Source organism: Grampus griseus (assembly GCF_964374135.1).
Source record: "Grampus griseus genome assembly, chromosome: X".
In the NCBI taxonomy this organism is placed as follows: Eukaryota; Metazoa; Chordata; class Mammalia; order Artiodactyla; family Delphinidae; genus Grampus; species Grampus griseus.
Window position 1 is genome coordinate 102,209,095 of NC_138999.1, and position 20,788 is coordinate 102,229,882.

Genomic DNA, 20,788 nt, shown 5'->3' on the forward strand with positions numbered 1-20,788 from the left:
AGGATCTCATTCAGATTCGATGGAGAAATCAAAAGCTTTACAGACAAGGAAACGCTAAGAAAATTCAGCACCACCAAACCAGCTCTACAACAAATGCTAAAGGAATTTCTCTAAGTGGGAAACACAAGAGAAGAAAAGGACCTACAAAAACAAACCCAAAATGATTAAGAAAATGGTCATAGGGACATACATATTGATAATTACCTTAAATATGAATGGATTAAATGCTCCAACCAAAAGACACAGGCTTGCTGAATGGATACAAAAACAAGACCCATCTCTATGCTGTCTACAAGAGACCCACTTCAGACCTAGGGACACATACAGACTGAGAGTGAGGGGATGGAAAAAGATATTCCATGCAAATGGAAATCAAAAGAAAGCTGGAGTAGCAATACTCATATATAAGATAAAATAGACTTTAAAATAAAGAATGTTACAAGAGACAAGGAAGGACACTACATAATGATCAAGGGATCAATCCAAGAAGAAGATATAACAATTATACATATATATGCACCCAACATAGGAGCACCTCAATACATAAGGCAACTGCTAACAGCTATAAAAGAGGAAATCAACAGTAACACAATAATAGTGGGGGACTTTAACACCTCACTTACACCAATGGACAGATCATCCAAACAGAAAATTAATAAGGAAACACAAGCTTTAAATGACACAATAGACCAGATAGATTTAATTGATATTTATAGGACATTCCATCCAAACACAGCAGATTACACTTTCTTCTCAAGTGCGCACGGAACGTTCTCCAGGATAGATCACATCTTGGGTCACAAATCAAGCTTCAGTAAATTTCAGAAAATTGAAATTATATCAAGCATCTTTTCTGACCACAACGCTATGAGATTAGAAATCAATTACAGGGAAAAAAACGTAAAAAACAAACACATGGAGGCTAAACAATATGGTTGTTACTAAATAACCAAGAGATCACTGAAGAAATCAAAGAGGAAATCAAAAACTACCTAGAGACAAATGACAATGAAAACACGACGATCCAAAACCTATGGGATGCAGCAAAAGCAGTTCTAAGAGGGAAGTTTATAGCTATACAAGCTTACGTCAAGAAACAAGAAAAATCTCAAGTAAACAATCTAACCTTACACCTAAAGGAACTAGAGAATGAAGAACAAACAAAACCCAAAGTTAGCAGAAGGAAAGAAATCATAAAAATCAGAGCAGAAATAAATGAAATAAAAACAAAGAAAACAACAGCAAAGAGCAATACAACTAAAAGCTGGTTCTTTGAGAAGATAAAATTGATAAACCATTAGCCAGACTCATCAAGAAAAAGAGGGAGAGGACTCAAATCAATAAAATTAGAAATGAAAAAGGAGAAATTACAACAGACACTGCAGAAATACAAAGCATCCTAAGAGACTACTACAAGCAACTCTATGCCAATAAAATGGACAACCTGGAAGAAATGGACAAATTCTTAGAAAGGTATAACCTTCCAAGACTGAACTAGGAAGAAACAGAAAATATGAACATACCAATCACAAGTAATGAAATTGAAACTGTGATTAAAAATCTTCCAACACGGGCTTCCCTGGTGGCGCAGTGGTTGAGAGTCTGCCTGCCGATGCAGGGGACACAGGTTCGTGCCCCGGTCCGGGAAGATCCCACATGCCATGGAGCGGCTAGGCCCATGAGCCATGGCCGCTGAGCCTGCGCGTCCGGAGCCTGTGCTCTACAACGGGATAGGCCACAACAGTGAGAGGCCCGCGTACCACCAAAAAAAAAAAAAAAATCTTCCAGCAAACAAAAGTCTAGGACCAGGTGGCTTCACAGGTGAATTCTATCAAACATTTAGAGAAGAGCTAACACCCATCCTTCTGAAACTCTTCCAAAAAATTGCAGAGGAAGGAACACTCCCAAACTCATTCTATGAGGCCACCATCACCCTGATACTAAAACCAGACAAAGATACTACAAAAAAAGAAAATTACAGACCAATATCACTGATGAATATAGATGCAAAAATCCTCAACAAAATACTAGCAAATAGAATCCAACAACACATTAAAAGCATCATACACCATGATCAAGTGGGATTTATCTCAGGGATGCAAGGATTCTTCAGTGTATGCAAATCAATCAATGTGATAGACCATATTAACAAATTGAAGAATAAAAACCATATGATATATCAATAGATGCAGAAAAAGCTTTTGACAAAGTTCAACACCCATTTATCATAAAAACTCTCCAGAAAGTGAGCATAGAGGGAACCTACCTCAACATAATAAAGGCCATATATGACATGCCCACAGCAAAGTTCATTTTCAATGGTGAAAAACTGAAAGCATTTCCTCGAAGATCAGGAATGACACAAGGATGTCCACTCTCACCACTATTATTCAACATAGTTTTGGAAGTCCTAGCCACGTCAATCAGAGAAGAAAAAGAAATAAAATGAATACAAATTGGAAAAGAAGTAAAACTGTCACTGTTTGCAGATGACATGACACTCTACATAGAGAATCCTAAAAATGCCACCAGAAACTACTAGAGCTAATCAATGAATTTGGTAAAGTTGCAGGATACAAAATTAATGCACAGAGATCTCTTGCATTCCTATACACTAATGATGAAAAATCTGAAAGAGAAATTATGGAAACACTCCCATTTACCATTGCAACAAAAAGAATAAAATACCTAGGAATAAACCTACCTAGGAAGACAAAAGACCCATATGCAGAAAACTATAAGACATTGATGAAAGAAATTAAAGATGATACCAACAGATGGAGAGATATACCATGTCCTTGGATAGGAAGAATCAATATTTTGAAAATGACTGTACCACCCAAAGCAATCTACAGATTCAGTGCAATCCCTATCAAATTTTTTACGGAACTTTGTTCCTTAATGACATTTTCTACAGAACTATAACAAATCATCTTAAAATTTGTATGGAGACACAAAAGACCCTGAATAGCCAAAGCAGTCTTGAGGGAAAAAAACAGAGCTGGAGGAATCAGACTCCCTGACTTCAGACTATACTACAAAGCTACGTTAACCAAGACAATATGGTACTGGCACAAAAACAGAAACATAGATCAATGGAACAAGATAGAAAGCCCAGAGATAAACCGAGGCACCTATGGTCAACTAATCTATGACAAAGGAGGCAAAGATATACAATGGAGAAAAGACAGTCTCTTCAATAAGTGGTGCTGGGAAAACTGGACAGCTACATGTAAAAGTTTGAAATTAGAACACTCCCTAACACCATACACAAAAATAAACTCAAAATGGATTCAAGACCTAAATGTAAGACCGGACACTATAAAACTCTCAGAGGAAAACATAGGAAGAACACTCTTTGACATAAATCACAGCAAGATCTTTTTTGATCTACCTCCTAGAGTAATGGAAATAAAAACAAAAATAAACAAACGGGACCTAATGAAACTTCAAAGCTTTTGCACAACAAAGGAAACCATAAACAAGACGAAAAGACAACCCTCAGAATGGAAGAAAATATTTGCAAACGAATCAATGGGCAAAGGATTAATCTCCAAAATATATGAACAGCTCATGCAGCTCAATATTAAAGAAACAAACAACCCAATCCAAAAATGGGCAGAAGACCTAAATAGACATTTCTCCAAAGAAGACATACAGATGGCCAAGAAGCACATGAAAAGCTGCCCAACATCACTCATTATTAGAGAAATGCAAATCAAAACTGCAATGAGGTATCACCTCACACCAGTTAGAATGGATATCAGAAAATCTACAAACAACAAATGCTGAAGAGGGTGTGCCGAAAAGGGAACCCTCCTGCACTGTTGGTGGGAATGTAAATTGATACAGCCACTATGGAGAACAGTATGGAGGTTCCTTAAAAAACTAAAAATAGAACTACCATACGACCCAGCAATCCCACTACTGGGCATATACCCACAGAAAACCATAATTCAAAAAGACGCATGCACCCCAATGTTCATTGCAGCACTATTTACAATAGCCAGGTCATGGAAGCAACCTAAATGCCCATCGACAGACAAATGGATAAAGAAGGTGTGGTACATATATACAATGGAATATTACTCAGCCATAAAAAGGAATGAAATTGAGTCATTTGTTGAGACGTGGATGGATCTAGAGACTGTCATACAGAGTGAAGTAAGTCAGAAAGAGAAAAACAAATGTCGTATATCAACGCATGTATGTGCAACCTAGAAAAATGGTACAGATGAACCGGTTTGCAGGGCAGAATTTGAGACACAGATGTAGAGAACAAACGTATGGACACCAAGGGGGGAAAATGGCAATGGAGTAGGGATGGTGGTGTGCTGAAATGGGCAATTGGGATTGACATGTATACAGTGATGTGTATAAAATTGATGACTAATAAGAACTTGCAGTATAAAAAAACCAAAAAAACAACTAATACTAAACTTTCTTTGGGTTATTTGTATGGAAATATGTTAATATAAATGTTTCAGACATTACATGAAATTTCTAAAAATCTTATATGTTCTAGTATAATGTTATAAGTCATAATTCTAGTTATTACTTTAAAATGTATATCTCAAAAATAACTAAATTTCCTTGTCAATTGCATTATTATGAACTTTCATCAAATCTTTAACCGTGGTCATTTTTAAGGCTTTCGTCATTTACAGACAGTTCTGGGTGTACTCTGATGCTTTTGCAAAAATGTTCCTATAAAAGGGTTTCATCTTCAAGGAATTCATAGAAAAGACTGACAAGTACAGGTTTCTGGTAACTGACTATACTGCTGAACTGAATGAATAAGCATTTTCAGAACTCTAATGGAAAACTGATGAATTCATAAAAGTGCTAACAAAAGATCAAGATGAAAAAAATTAATTACATGGGACTGAGTGAACTGATGAGGACGATTATAATTTTTGTGACTTTCCATTTGAATAAAAAAAAATCCCACAAGGACTCAGAGGCAGAAAATATACAAATCAATTTTCACTGCAAAGTAAAGGAGCCGTTACAGTGGAGGATTCCTGGACTTAATGTCAATATTATGACATAGTATGAGTGTGTTTCGTGTTTGGTAATTGCAATCATTGTTGCTTTTGTTGTGGTCATCCATTTACAATGCTTGGTGTCAGTTTATCTCTTGTAAAAATAAAATACAGTGTGTGTGTGTGTGTGTGTGTGTGTGTGTGTGTGAAAATAAAAATGGGGAACTGAGAAAAGAAATAAATTACAAAAAATAAAACAAAAAAAAACAAAAGTTACCACTGTCATAGTAGAACCATCCTTCTTTATTTAATTTGAAGCATCCTAGGCTTAGAATCTTGTGTTTCTGGAAGGTAGTTTATACCATGACTGCTTCATCATGCCCCAGAAGACCTTCTTTCAGTTGAAGTCATGTATAGTTCAAGTGGCCTGAATTCTCTGCCTTTTTAACTTGCTTTACAAGCCTACCCTGAAAATAAATTATTTAGTCAACTTATTCTCACAACATGTCCCAGTTGCCTAGAAAGGATCAAATAGAACATTGGATGTACACACATACACACACACACACACACACACACACACAAAATGTAACTAAACAAAAAATACTTCAGTCTAATCATCTCTACTAAATTTTTTAAAATCAAATTTCGGGTTTATTCCACCTTGGGGATTCTATGTCAAGTTTATGTAACTGTACCTTTTGAATAGTGCCTATCTATACATTAAAAAACTATCTAATATTAAGTTGTTAATTTATACACACACAGAGAGAGACTTGCAGTATGTTGAAAGTATTTTTCCCTATTAAATTTATTTTCCAAAGAAAAATGATGTTGGTCATTTATTACTAATCTGAGTTGTAAAACTATAGCTATCTATATATACTGGCCAAAATCTTTAAACTCTTAGAAACCTGTCCTATTGAAATATATCAAAATAACTCATTTTTCCAACCGCTGGGCAGACTGTGTTTTATGGGGAAGAGCAGTTAATACACACATGAAAATCTCATCTGTAACGCAATCTGTTAGAGTTTAGAGGGTAGCAAATTCTTAACCCAGAATGAATCGTTCATGTTAGTTACTTTTGATTTTCCTTGAGGTGAACAACTTCTTAAAAAATTCTGAAAGCTGCAAAAACTTATATTAAAACTCTAGTTCTGTTCCTGAAATGAACTTCCAGCTCTTTGCATTTTCTCAGGGGTATGAAGGAAGTGTTCTGCTTTTCTGCCTTATGGCTGGCAGTGGGCACCACAAAACTGGGCTAAGTACTTCAGGAGGATTGTAAAGATGTGTGATGCAATATATTTCTTTAATATATTTATTTATTTATTTATGGCTGCGTTGGGTCTTGGTTGCTGCACGCAGCCTTTTTCTAGTTGCGACGAGCAGGGGCTACTCTTCGTTGCAGTGCGCGGGCTTCTCATTGCGGTGGCTTCTCTTGTTGTGGAGCACGGGCTCTAGGCACGCAGGCTTCAGTAGTTGTGGCTCGTGGGCTCTAGAGCGCAGGCTCAGTAGTCGTGGCGCACGGGCTTAGTTGCTCCGCGGCATGTGGGGTCTTCCCAGACCAGGGCTCGAACCCGTGTCCCCTGCATTGGCAGGTGGATTCTTAACCACTGCGCCACCAGGGAAGCCTGTGTGAGGCAATATTGACCCAAGAGTAACTTATAGCCTTAAGGAACAAAACATACCTATGCATATGAAGTGACTATAATTACAAAGCAAATACAAGCAAGGGCATGATAATGCAGCAGCAACTGTTTACAAGATTACCGAGGGGCTCCATATAAACTTAGTGAATCAATGATTAAAGGGATAATCACAGGTGAGAGCAGGCAGTTTGGGAGGGAATGAGTCTTGAACTAAGTTTTGAGGGACGTGAGAGGATAATAGTTGGTGAAGAGGAGGTTGGAGGGAGAGTAGGTTGAAGGTTGAAGGAAGGGTGTACGTGGTGTCTCAGAGGTGGAAGGAAGCAAAAGGTATCTGGAATAAGCTGAGAAGACTGGCTTCGTGCATTCGTTCAATGACCGCTTGCACTCCAGGCACAGTGGCACATGAGGCAGCTAAGTTCCTTGCCCACGTTCTAGTGAAGGTGGCAGTCAATAAAAAACTAATCAACAAGTTAGGTAAGTATAGATTGTAATGTTATGAGGGGAATAAACAGGGTGCTTTATCAGAGAATTATGTGGGGAGTAAAGGAAATATTTTAAATCAGGGAGCCAGGGAAAGCCACTATGAGAGGTGATATTTGAAATGAGATCTGAAAAATAAGAATGAACCAACCACATAAAAAACTAGGGAGAAGAACATCTTGGCAGGGAGTACAGAAGATGCAAAAGTGGTACCGGTAATGGGAAAGTCTTGGTAAACAGCAAAGAAGTGAGCGTAGCCAGAGTGTGGTGAGTGAGAATGGGTGACATGAGGTTGGAGAGAAGGCCAAATCATATGTGGCCACTTGGCCCTTAGTAAAAAGTTAGATTTTATTCTAAATGCAGTGGGGAGTCATTGAAGGTTTTTATGCAGAGAAGCTGTATAATCTGATTTTCATTTTTAAAATATCTCTCTGCTGTGTGGATAATAGATGGGAAGAATGAGTGGGAAGACCAGTTAAGAGGCCATTACAAAGTCCAAGTAAGAAATGATGGCTTATGGGGAATTCCCTGGCAGTCCAGTTGTTAGGACTCAGTGCTTTCATTGCCGTGGGCCCGGGTTCAATCCCTGGTCGGGGAACTAAGATCCCACAAGCAGTGCAGCCAAAAACAAAAAATTAAAAAAAAATTTTTTTAAATGATGGCTTGGACTAGAATGGTGGCAATAAGGATGGAGAGGAGTGAATGGGTTCAAGATATATTTTGGAGCTTGGACTCAGCAGGATGTGCTGAGCAACTGAATATAGGGAATAAAAGAAAGAAATCAAGGATGGCACCTAGGTTTTTTGCTTTTGACTTGATTAAAAAGGTAGATAAAAAAAAAAGATTAAAAAAAAAAGGTAGATAATGTTGCTATTTGCTAAGGTGGGAAAGACTGGTGAGGGCCGGAGTTTTGGTGAGAAAGGAATTAAAAGTTCTCTTTTGGACATGTTAAATTTGAAATGCCTATGAGACATCCAAGTAGAGAAGTCAAGTAGACAGTTGACTGGAGCATAGGCTGTTCATGTAATTGTCCAAACCAGTTGTGGTAGACAGAATAATGACGCCCCCTCCATCAAGGGTGTCCACACCCTAATCCCTAAGAACCTGTGAATATTTACCTTACATGGCAAAAGGGACTTATCAGACGTGATTAAGGTTAAGGATATTGAGATGGAGAAATTATCATGGCTTATCTGGGTGGACCCAGATAAAGTGGAAGAGGAAGGTGGAAGAGAGACTTGAGGTTGCAAAAAGAGGCAGAAGAAATGGGGCATGAGAAGGACTTGGCTGGCTTTTAAGACAAAGGTGGCCAGGAGCCAAGAAATGGGGGTGGCCTCTAGAAGCTGAGGATTACTCTCAGCTGACTGTCAGCAAGGAAATGGGGACTTCAGTCCTACAACCACAAGGAATTGAATTCAGCCAACCACCTGAATGAGCCAGGAAACAGACTCTCCCCTAGAGCCTTCAGAAAGGGTTGCAGTCCTGCCAGACACCTTGATTTTAGCCCAGTAAGACCTGTGTCAGACTTCTGACCTCCAAAACTGTAAGATAATAAATTTGTGTTGCTTAATCCACTGAGTTTGTAATAATTTGTTACAGCAGCAATAGAAAACTAGTATACCAGAACACTATTGATAATCGTGTCAGAGTAATAGGCATAAACCTGGACTGTCCTGGTCGAACAGCACAAGTCTGTAGTTCAGGAGGGAGTGGTGGCTGGAGGTAGAAAGTTGGGTGTGGTCAGCAGGTAGATAGCCTTTAAGCCAAGAGACTGAAGGAGACAACCGAAGGAGACAACCAAAGAAGTGGAGGGAAAGAAACTCCTGGGGGAGGGGGAAGCAACAAGAAATGACACTGAGGAGATGGTGGCTAAGGAAAGGCCTCAAGATGTGGAGGAGCTGGAAATCTTGTACCCTGCTGTTGGGAGTGTAAAATGGTAGGATCATTTTGGAAAACAGTCTGGCCATTCCTCAACTGTTTTAACACAGAGTTACCAAATGACCCAGCAATTCCACTCCTAGGTATCTACCCCAGAGAAATGAAAACATATGTCTACACAAAAACTTGTACAGGAATGTTTATAGCAGTGTCATTCATAATAGGCAAAATGTGGAAATGGCCCGAAGGTCTATCAAGTGATGAATGGCTAAACAAAATGTGATATGGCCATACAATGGAGCTACTTAGCAATAGAAAGGAACTGACTATTGACACACAAAAAAAGCATAGATGAATCTCAGAGTATATACATTGATATATCAAGTGAGAGAAGCCAGATGCCCCCATCCCCCCAAAAGGGTACCATACTATATGATTCCATTTATATGAAATTCTAGGAAATGCAAACGAATCTATAGTGACAGAAAGCAGATTAGTGGTTGCTTGGGGAGGGATTACAATGGGACGAGAGATAATTTAGTGTGGTGATGGATACTGTTCACTATCTTAACTGTGGTGATGGTTTCATAGGTGTATATGTATGTTAAAAAGTATCAAATTTGGGCTTTCCTGGTGGCGCAGTGGTTGAGAGTCCGCCTGCCATTGCGGGGGACGCGGGTTCGTGCCCCGATCCGGGAAGATCCCACATGCCGCGGAGCGGCTGGGCCCGTGAGCCATGGCCGCTGGGCCTGCGCGTCCGGAGCCTGTGCTCCGCAACGGGAGAGGCCACAGCAGTGAGAGGCCCGCGTACCGCAAAAAAAAAAAAAAAAAGTATCAAATTTTATACTTTATGTAAGTTTCATTGTATATAATTATACCTCAATAAGACCGACATTTTGTTTTGTTTGAAGCAGTTAACCAGGGATGGAATCCATCAAACGCTTTCTAAGTCTGCCCAAAGGGGCCAGAAACAAAGTCCTTGATTGGGGGGCGGGGGGGCTTCAAATGCTAAGCTGAGGAGTTTAGGATTGATCCACTAAGCAAAAGGTAGTCACTGGTTTCTTGAAGAAACCAGTGATGTGATGAAAACCGGATGTGAGCAAGATTGTTCCAGAAGCTGAAATAGAAATGAGAGACTAGAGAGAGGAAGATTGGCCAGCAAACGAGGGGCACTGTTTTCTCCTCAGTGATTACACTGGTTTGGTGTGGGGTTTTTTTTGTTGTTGTTGTTGTTTTGGTTTTTGCTTGTTTGTTTTTGGCTGCACCACGTGTCTTGCTAGATCTTAGTTCCCCGACCAGAGATTGAACCCAGGACCTCGGCAGTGAGAGCACTGGAGTCCTAACCACTAGACCGCCAGGGAATTTCCCTCAATGATTACACTGCAAACACAAGTGTGATGTTACAGGCTTCCACACTGCAAATGCAAGCCCAGTCTAAAAAGTGAGTGATTTTTCTGGGGTATCTCTTAGAGTCTCAAATCCTCCTTAAATGGTCTCTGATATGGTTACCAGATTATAAGTAGGGTCCTTACCTGGGATAGAGAACTGGCTTACCACCCTACTTAAGCAGGGATGGAGTGATTTGTTCATTAAAACTCAGAGTTAGTCAACCTAAGTTAGTATTTTTCTTTTTTTAAGATATATATTTATAGGGCTTTTTAAAAAATTAATTAATTTTATTTTTGACTGCGTTGGGTCTTCGTTGCTGTGCATGGGCTTTCTCTAGTTGTGGCGAGCGGGGGCTACTCTTCATTGTGGTGCGCGAGTTTCTCATTGCAGTAGCTTCTCTTGTTGCAGAGCACGGGCTCTAGGCGCGTGGGCTTCAGTAGTTGTGGCACATGGGCTTAGTTGCTCTGTGGCATGTGGGATCTTCCTGGACCAGGGCTCGGACCCGTGTCCCCTGCATTGGCAGGCGGATTCTTAACCACTGCGCCACCAGGGAAGCCCAGTATTTTTCTTAGTATTAATAAAATCTAACATGTATTGAATGCTTACTATGTATTAGACTGTTTATGCATATATTATCTCATTTAATTGTCCCTATAGTCCTTCAAGGTACAGGTACCATTATCGTTCCCATTTTATACCTGAAGTCATGGAAGTCTGGAGGGGTTAAGCAACTTACCCAAGGCCTGACAGCAAGTGGCAGAGCCAGTATCTGAACTCTAGCAGTTTGGCTGCAGAGCCCACCCTCTTGACCACTAGGCCAAATTACCTCTCTCTTACTTTGTCCCAGATTCCCAAACTCAGAAGCTCAATCCATTCAATCTTATAGACACAAAGGAATAGAGCCACAGAATCTTAGAATTAGACGGGTGCAGAACTCTCTTCCCAGCCAACATAGCAATCTCGTCTACAGTGTCCCTAACAAGTGGCCATTTTACCCCAACTCTTAACATTTCCAGTGACAAGAAGTTCCCCACATCGTAAAGCAACCCATTCCACCTTTAAGTCGCTCTTTTGTTTGTTTTGGTTTGGTTTTTTTGCCACACCATGCGGCTTGCGGGATCTTGGTTCCCCAACCAGGGATTGAGCCCAGGGCCCCAGCAGAGAAAGCACAGAGTCCTAACCACTGGACCACCAGGGAATTCCCAAGCAGCTCGTATTTTAGAAAGTTATTTCTTGTTCAGCTGAAGTCTACCTTTATGACACTTCTACCAGCTGGTGTTGATTCCATATAGAATGTCTTTTTCTCTTCCACCTGACAGCCCTTCAATTATCAAAACAGTCATGATGGCCCTCCTTCACCCAAAGCTCTTTCCCAGTTAAATCACTCTCATTCATTCAGCCATTTCTCATATGACATGATTTGCAGGTACTTCACTTTCCTGACTGCATTCTTTGAATATGTTCCAGTTTGTTAACGTCCTCTTAAACGTGGTATCCAGAAGTAAGCACAAAGCTCTATGGGCAGAGAATGGATTTGAGGACACGGGGAGGGGGAAGGGTAAGCTGGGACGAAGTGAGAGAGTAGCGTTGACATATATACACTACCCAATGTAAAATAGCTAGCTAGTGGGAAGCAGCTACACAGCACAGGGAGATCAGCTTGGTGCTTTGTGACCACCTAGAGGGGTGGGATAGGGAGGGTGGGAGGGAGACGCAAGAGGGAGGAGATATGGGGATATATGTATATGTATAGCTGATTCACTTTGTTATAAAGCAGAAACTAACACACCATTGTAAAGCAATTATACTCCAATAAAGATGTTTAAAAATATATATACAATAAAATAAAATGGATAACCAACAAGGACCTACTGTATAGCACAAGGAAGTCTGCTCAATATTCTGTAACAACCTAACTGGGAAAAAATTTGAAAAAGAATAGATACATGTATATATATAACTGAATCACTTTGTTGTACACTTGAAACTAACACAACATTGTTAGTCAACTGTACTCCAATATAAAATAAAAAGTTAAAAAATTAAAACTTGGGGGCTTCCCTGGTGGCGCAGTGGTTGGGAGTCTGCCTGCCGATGCAGGGGACACGGGTTCGTGCCCCGGTCTGGGAGGATCCCACATGCCGCGGAGCGGCTGGGCCCGTGAGCCATGGCCGCTGAGCCTGCGCGTCCGGAGCCTGTGCTCCGCAACGGGAGAGGCCACAGCGGTGAGAGGCCCGCGTACCGCAAAAAAAAAAAAAAATTAAAACTTGGGGAAAAAAATAAAAGCTCTATGGGTGGACCAGCAGAGGCCCAAATGGGACTAAAAGTCCCCTGATCTGTTGATGACCATCATCCTGACCCAACTCAAGACTCATTAGCATTTTCTGGCGTTACCAACTCACAGTCAAGTAAGACCCTCAGTTCTTTTTCACACATGCTCTAGCTCCTTATCCTTAAATGTCCTGCACTAAATAGAGCATTAGAAACCTTTATTGTGGTCCTTTCCATTTTATAAGCCTGTGTTTATGCTGGACTTTAGCCCTTCTGACTCAGTTCCTAGAGGTTTGTGATACTCTTTGGTCTTTGTCCTTGGAAGCCTAGCCCTCACTGTGTCATCTATATATGTACTTTCAAAATCTGAGCTCATCAGAGGATAACCTGGAAGGGCATTTAATTGATTAGATATATCTCCCTTTTTAATTTCTCATTGGAATTTTTCCAAATTGTACAGGTCTGAATTTTACCTTGGGAATCTCTCACCCTCCTGAGCTATCTTTCTGTTTGGAACTTGGCCACGAGATCATATTTATCTTTTCTCTGATCCTTCTGAAGTCTGACACACACACTCCACAGGTTACTTAACCTATCTGACTATGCCGAGCATTCTTTGGTTTGACAGATCCAGACCAGTCAGTCTTGGTCAGTTTCCCTCAGATTCTTGTCACTTTTACTTTGCTAACCAGATCTTCCTTATTTATTATCAGGATTAAGCCTAGTTTAGCAAGTTACCTCATTGCTTCTTCAGTGTTCTGAGAACTGTAATTATCAGCAAGAGAGTAAAGAATTTATCCAGTGTGTTGCTATCAGAATAATGAAACCTACAGCAGATATTCAGATGGTTTGTCCCTGATCAACATTTCTAGTCTAGGTGATGGCTTTATGAAGTACTATTCATAGCTTTTATCTATCTAGGCAATCTCTAGATATGCTTCCATAATGACAATCACTTTCATCTCTCCCTTTCATTTTCATGGAATGCTTTTCACCCTCCCACCAATGAATTGTTCTCCTTCTATATGGTATCTCTCTGAACCAGGTTTACCCTTCCTTTTCCTGATGCCAGTCAGAAGTCCCATTCCATCAAGTTTGAACAATACCTATCAAATTGTGTTTTCTTGCTTGTATTGACATTTTACATTCACTTTATTACCCATACTCTGGGTGTGTTAGTACACAGATAACTGAGGCCTTAAGTATCATTTCTGATCCTCTTCCTTGTTTTTTCTGAGAGTTACTAGGCACTGCCTTAGCTTTAGTTTCTCTTTCTTAATTATACATGTATTCTACACAACTTCCAGAACACAATAGTTACTAACACAGAGCTCCCACTATGTCTCACTGGAGGCATTTGTTTTTGATGAATTGACTAGCCATATATCATTATCAACATCATTATCATTGACATTAGTCTCTGTTTTCCTGGACTTTTGCTACTGGTTTCTTTATTTTTTTTTTCCTTTTTTTTTTCTTTTGACGTTTTCATTTTTTTAACTTTCAGAAATAAAAATGTTGCCCCCAAAAAACCAGTATAAAGAATTTCCATGTATCCTTCACTCAGCTGCTCCAAATGTTAACATCTTACATAACTACTATAACTAAAAGTACTATTGGTAGACTATTATTAACTAATATACAGATATGTATCCAAATTTCAATAGTACCATCAATGTCCTTTTTCTGGTCCAGGATCCAATCCAGGATCACACATTGCATTAACCTGTCATTCTCCTTAGGCTCCTTTAATCTGTGACAGTTCCTCAGTCTTTGTCTTTCATGACCTTGACACTTTTGAGAACATCTGACTCCTTGAGGTACCCCTGGTCATTGGCAACCAGGAGAGCTCCAGCTCACAGTAGATTTAGCAAAATACCGAGTCATGACATGGACTCGCTTTTAAATGTATTTCATCTTCAGTAAAACTATACTTAAGCACCCAAAGACTGAAAAGGGACAAGTTCTATGTAGTTATTTGATCATCTTTTTGTGGAGAGAGAGAAATCTAACAGAACAATAAATGTGGAGATGCTTGAAACAGTAAAAGAGCTTTGGACTAGAATATGGTAGGGACATCATGCTCAAAGGGTAGCAGATGTGGCCAATGAAAGGTAGAAAAAGGTACATAAGTGATGGTAAGGTGGGTCAGAGTAATTAATATTTGAATAAAAATGCATTCATCAGAATGTCAAGAGTTCAGACTAGAAAGGTTTTGAACTGTATTTTGAAATGCATTCTAAAACCCACCTCCCTCTAAACAAAATGCTCCAGAGACTTTTTGTTTTAGCTGTTCATTCTCTCACCAGTAGAGGTAGAGGATTGGCTACCGCTTTCAGAGAACACACTCTGTCACTGAAATTGCACAGCAAGATCATTTCTGTATCCAGCTGCATTTCTATTATAATCAGCTAACAAGAGCCTAGCGGCCTCTCGAGAATACAGGTCAAAGATAGCCCCCAGGATCAACAAAGCTGGAGTGAAAATTTCACTTCTTTGAAAACTTGCTGTGTGTGCTCAACACTTCGGATTGCTGGGGTTCTTGGGAAGACTAAGGAATTGCAAAGTATACTTAGAGGAAGGACCTGACATTACTGGAGGAATCCTAGAATTGGGTCCTTTAACGGGCAGATCTGGAGAAGGTGGGAGAGGGCAAGAAAGTAAAGTGAGGGGTATGCCACCTATGTTTTCAGTGTGCTGGGTACCTAGGGCTCAGCTGCAGTTGGAGTTTTCAACAGTTATCCTTACTTTTATAAACATGGTTGTGATTACTTACATAGGATTTGTGATGACACTCTCAGCTCCTGTTCTGAATCTGAGGGAGTGTACTCAAGCTAACAAGTAAGTTTTCAAGGACATGTGTGGCAAATGCTCCCCCAGTGCAGAGATTAAGGGACTCAGTAAGCACTTGTCCCTTGACACAATGGGTGTCAATCTAGTTCTATTGATTCCTCTAAACTTTTCTGGAGTTCAGGAATCTACTCAATTCAAGAGCACGTTACCTGGGGTCCAGGCACCCAGATACCAGTCTAATTCACACAACCTCTTAACCTTAACGGTACAACCTCCATCTTTGGCTTCTGGCTAAAATAATTTCCCCACCCACTCCCGAGTTCTTTGGACTCTCCTCTGCCAATTCCCGGCAAGATCTCTGTTAAACTGCATTTGCAAATCGGGGTCTGGGGCACGCTGACGGTGTCCCAGCTCTGCTGTTCCCCAGTTTCCTCTAGCGTCACCCGTCAAGCTCCAGGGCAGTGCTAGGTCTAGGGTGAGGACAGTGAGGCACTTGCCTTGGTACCAAATGTAAGCGGGCGCTAAACAACTCAGTAATCAAGACGAATGATTATTTTAATGCACTATTTTAAAATATCAAAAGGAATACAAAAATCCATGATGAACAACGTTTCGAAATTTATAATAAAGACAGGCTCCCATCTTGCACTTGTAGGGTCCTGTCTCACTTGCCTCACCCTCATTCCAGCCCTGGGGCTCCAAGTAAACTTTATTTACAAAAACAGGCGACCGGCCAGAGCGCCATACTTTGTCTACACGAATCTTTCTTTAAAATATTGCATTAAATATTATTTATCTTGACTACCAAGTTTGGGAGGGGGGTGTTTGTTCTTTGGAGTCCCCTTAAATATCGCGCCTCACCCTTGACCAGGCACGTCGTGACCTCCCCTCCCTCCGCGCCCCCAGGCCTCCCCCAGGGTCCCGCGTCCGGGCCGGGTACTCTCTGGGGCCGCCCCTTCCTCGGGCCGGGTCAGGCGCTGCGGGCGAACCGGGTAGACGCGGAGGGCGGCCGGTGCCCGACTCCATGGCTCCTCCCTCCGCGCGCTGAGCCACTCAGCGGCCCCGGCACCCGCCCCCGACGCCGGCCGCCCGGGCGCCGGCCTCCCCTATATAAATCGGCCATTTGCTTCGCTCCGCCCCAGAGCCTCGGAGTCCAAGCCGGTTTCTTACTGTTCCCGCAGTCGCCGGCCTCCTCTTTCCTTCCAACATGACAGATGCCGCCGTGTCCTTCGCCAAGGACTTCCTGGCAGGTGGAGTGGCCGCGGCCATCTCCAAGACCGCCGTAGCGCCCATCGAGCGGGTCAAGCTGCTGCTGCAGGTACGTCCCGGAATCGGAGAGCCCGACCAGGAAGTGGGGGGAGGGGGTCGCGCGGGAAGCGGTGCCCCAGGGCCTGGGGAGAACGAACCCTCTGGACCAGTCCAGGGAAGTGGCAGCGTGGGAGCAGGGGTGGCCGCAGGGTTGGACCAAAAGGCAGACTTGAGGGAGATGCTTTAGTGATCTGAAGTTCAAGATCTAGGAAAGGGTCAGGGGCGGAGGGTCGGGGGAGGAAGCCCAGGGCCTGGGCATCCCGGAGGCAGCGAATTCGGATGGGACAGCCCGGGGGTGACTGGCTCCCGGGCCTTGAGGTCAAGGGCTAAGCCTGAAAGCCGGCACTGAAAAGAGGGACACCTGCCCTTACCGAAGACCTCAAGGTCGCGGCAAGGAGATAGCAGCCCCGTGGAGGCCGTGCGGCCGGTGGAGCTGCCTCACAGCCGGCCGCCGCGCTCTGACCTAGCCGGGCCGGAAGCCGGCGCAGGGAAGCGCGTGTCCCTTCTGCGTCCTCCCCCGCGCAGCCGCCGGCGCGTCCCCGCGGCCTGGCGTCCTGCGCGGCGCGCTCTCCCGCTCCGGCTCTAGAGGGCGCGCCTGCACGGGCGTAGGGGTGGTGGCCCACGGGTCACCTCCAGGAGAGGAGGGGGGCCAGAGCGGGAGGGAAGCCGCTCCGGGGACCCTGAGGCGTAGGCCACGGTCACCAAGGTGATTGCGCCCGACGTGGGCCTCGCCCTGATGCTTCTGAACCTGGGTCTGAGGTAATGACTTTTCTCCGAGGCTTAAAGGTCACGGGTCCGCTTGAGGGTGCCTCCTCCCCATCCAAAGAGATGGAGGCTTAATGCTTCTAAGGGTGCAGATCACCTCTTCCACCTGTGACAGCGTCAGAGGTTTGGGGGGCGTCCAGCCTGTGTGACATAGAAGACTAGATTTGGGGAAAGTGGGAGCCAGCTAACCTTTAAGGGTGTCTATTGAGATGATATATTCTCCTCGCTTTTCCCTTCTCCATGGTTATAACTCTCCCTGTTGGCCTCCTCCTTATCTGTCAGGTGCAGCATGCCAGCAAGCAAATCACTGCAGATAAGCAATACAAGGGCATCATAGACTGCGTGGTTCGTATACCCAAGGAGCAGGGAGTCCTGTCCTTCTGGCGTGGTAACCTGGCCAATGTCATCAGATACTTCCCCACCCAGGCTCTCAACTTTGCCTTCAAAGATAAATACAAGCAGATCTTCCTGGGTGGTGTGGACAAGAGGACCCAGTTTTGGCGCTACTTCGCAGGGAATCTGGCATCAGGTGGCGCCGCCGGGGCCACATCGTTGTGTTTTGTGTACCCTCTTGACTTTGCCCGTACTCGTCTAGCAGCCGACGTGGGCAAAGCTGGAGCTGAAAGGGAATTCAGAGGCCTTGGTGACTGCCTGGTTAAGATCTACAAATCTGACGGGATTAAGGGCCTGTACCAAGGCTTTAACGTGTCTGTGCAGGGTATTATCATCTACCGAGCTGCCTACTTCGGTATCTATGACACTGCGAAGGGTAAGTTTGCTGTGTGCTTCAAAACTGTGTTCTCGTGAGATCATTTATAAGATCGTTGTGCCATCCTAATTTTCCAGGAGCCAGAGATTTCTTTGTAATTGCCGATGGAAGCCACGGTCACCCAGTACAGCCCTTTGTGTACAGATGAGATGTTGGGGATGAGGGGATGTGGCAGACAACAAGTCAGGAGGACTCTGCTTTCTGGTCAAAGTGTCTCTTTTCTATCCTCAGGAATGCTTCCAGATCCCAAGAATACGCATATCTTCATCAGCTGGATGATCGCACAGTCCGTCACAGCGGTTGCTGGGTTGACTTCCTATCCGTTTGACACAGTGCGTCGCCGCATGATGATGCAGTCAGGGCGCAAAGGAAGTAAGTTCCGCTTGAGCAGAAGACGAAGATGTGGGCATGGAGCCAGGGGCACAAACTAGCCGTGCCTGTCTTTGAAAATGGCAGTCTGTTGAGATCGCAGATGGGGTTGGTTGGTCTGTGTCTACTGCACAGTTGCCTTTGAGTGGGCCCTTTGGGTGCTTATGCCCAAGAGGCATCCATGGTATTAGAGGTTAAGACCAGCGGGTAGTCTACATATCCCTGTGGTTCTCTAGCCACCAGATTAAGATTTCAGTGTTGCCCACACTAATGTGTCAGTGTTGGATTTTTAAAAACTGACATTAGCTCTTAGAGGTGGGGCTCTGGTTTAGTCTAGTTAAACCTAAGGATATTTCATCAGCCTCAGGTCACCAGCTCCTTGTCTTTGTCCTTTGCAGCGGATATCATGTACACAGGCACACTTGACTGCTGGAGGAAGATTGCTCGTGACGAAGGAGCCAAAGCCTTTTTCAAGGGCGCGTGGTCCAATGTCCTCAGAGGCATGGGTGGTGCTTTTGTGCTTGTCTTGTATGATGAAATCAAGAAGTTCACATAAGTTATTTCCTAGTTTTTCTTCTTCTGTGAACAGGCATGTTGTATTATGTAACATATCTTGAGCATTCCTGACAGACTGTCGGCTGTCTATTTATCAATGGCAACTATTTACCGGTTGAAAATGGGAAGCAATAATATACACCTGACCAGTTTTCTCTTAAAGCCATTTCCATGACGATGATGGGACACAATTATGTTTTTTATTTTAGTCACTCCTGATGAAATAACAAATTTGAAGAAATAAAAAATACCTGAAATATAATTTTGTTTGTGGTTTATTTTCATGTAAAAGTACATTTTATAATTCAGTAAGTGCTGTGTTTGAGTAAAATGCTACCTGTTTAATAAATGCTACAGTATCTCCTGAGGTGAAGCGCTTTCTTCTACTTAGCGAAGAATAGCTCGGTCATGTGACCCATCAGCATTCCCAATACATTAGCAAAGTGAAATTCAGACCCAAAGCATCCAAAAAACCATTGGTCCATTGCCCGTGGACAGTCATAGCTGATGAGCTTTCTCTAAAAAGTACTATGTACCCACCTTTCCTATCTTGTGGTTATTAATCAAGAAATATAAGCTGAACTGTTCACTTTAGAATGGTGGTTCTATGAATTTCACCTCATTTCAACAGAAGTATTGTAAAATATAAGGTGGTAACAGCTAGCAACTTTTGTCCAGTTGCCTTCCCTCATCTATCTTCACCTGTCTCAAGTCATTTTCATTTAATCCTGTTCAAGCAGAGGATTAGAGCTGGCACAGTTAGCCGGTGCTGAGATGGCAGTGCTGTTAACGATTATGGAGAGAGCTGCCACGACCTCAAAACTCATTTTACAAAGAGAAAAGGGAGCATCTGCATCTTGCCTAACATGAAAATAAGCCTGGCCGATGGAGGACATTTGTGTTTTTTGGATAAACCCTTACTTGGGATCCACGTGAGAGTGTCTGCAATTTCTGTAGCTCTTGATAAGGCCTCAGAAATCCAGTGGATCTTACCTGTAACACGAGATTTGTATGAAGAATAAAGCACCGTGGCTGTGAAGCCACAACATTTCAAAGTAGAAAGTGATAGGATCGGTGGTCCATGTGCACAGGTAAAACATTCCTGAGGAACATCTCGCACGCTGGCATGTTTAAGTGCCACTCACAGACGGGGTCTGCATCACAGGCGTTGGTGCCCAGGGGATCGTAGGGTTTGTTACGTGTCCCCCGGCCAAGCACCTTAATTGTAGTATAGGTTAGTTGTTGAGAACTCTTCACAATGTATACATATCGAATCGTCAAGTTGTATACCTTAAATATATAGTGTTTACGTGTAAAAGGTGTGGTAATAAAGTTGTTAGAAAAACCCAGGACTCTACTGGCATCAGGCCTGGATTCTGCCACTTGCTCTGCTGTTGGGTAAGTTATTTAATTTCTCTCAGCCCCAGTTTTCCTCATCTATAAAATGAGAATAATAATGCCTGCCTCCGAGGGTTGTTTCAAGGATTAAAGAATTTATGCAAAGCATAATTTATGCAAAGCATAATTTATGCAAAGCATCTACATAATAAACACTGTAAATGGTAACTGTGATA

The 20,788-nt window shown here is 42.7% G+C and overlaps 1 protein-coding gene across 1 annotated transcript; it reads left to right on the top strand.

The window, feature by feature from the left end:
* Window positions 1–16,598: 16,598 nt before the first annotated feature.
* SLC25A5 (solute carrier family 25 member 5) lies at window positions 16,599–19,470 on the top strand. The gene is made up of 4 exons (XM_082680953.1): window positions 16,599–16,766; window positions 17,804–18,290; window positions 18,522–18,662; window positions 19,058–19,470. Exons 1-4 carry the CDS (start codon window positions 16,656–16,658, stop codon window positions 19,213–19,215), a joined length of 897 nt encoding a protein of 298 aa, XP_082537079.1. The 5' UTR covers window positions 16,599–16,655; the 3' UTR covers window positions 19,216–19,470.
* Window positions 19,471–20,788: the final 1,318 nt, after the last annotated feature.

Bases quoted from the DNA above. Each gene is read 5' to 3' on its own strand.
- SLC25A5 (XM_082680953.1), top strand. From the start codon at position 16,656: ATGACAGATGCCGCCGTGTCCTTCGCCAAGGACTTCCTGGCAGGTGGA. The intron at 16,767-17,803 runs GTACGTCCCGGA...CTTATCTGTCAG, and splicing joins GGGTCAAGCTGCTGCTGCAG to GTGCAGCATGCCAGCAAGCA. The intron at 18,663-19,057 runs GTAAGTTCCGCT...TGTCCTTTGCAG, and splicing joins GCAGTCAGGGCGCAAAGGAA to CGGATATCATGTACACAGGC.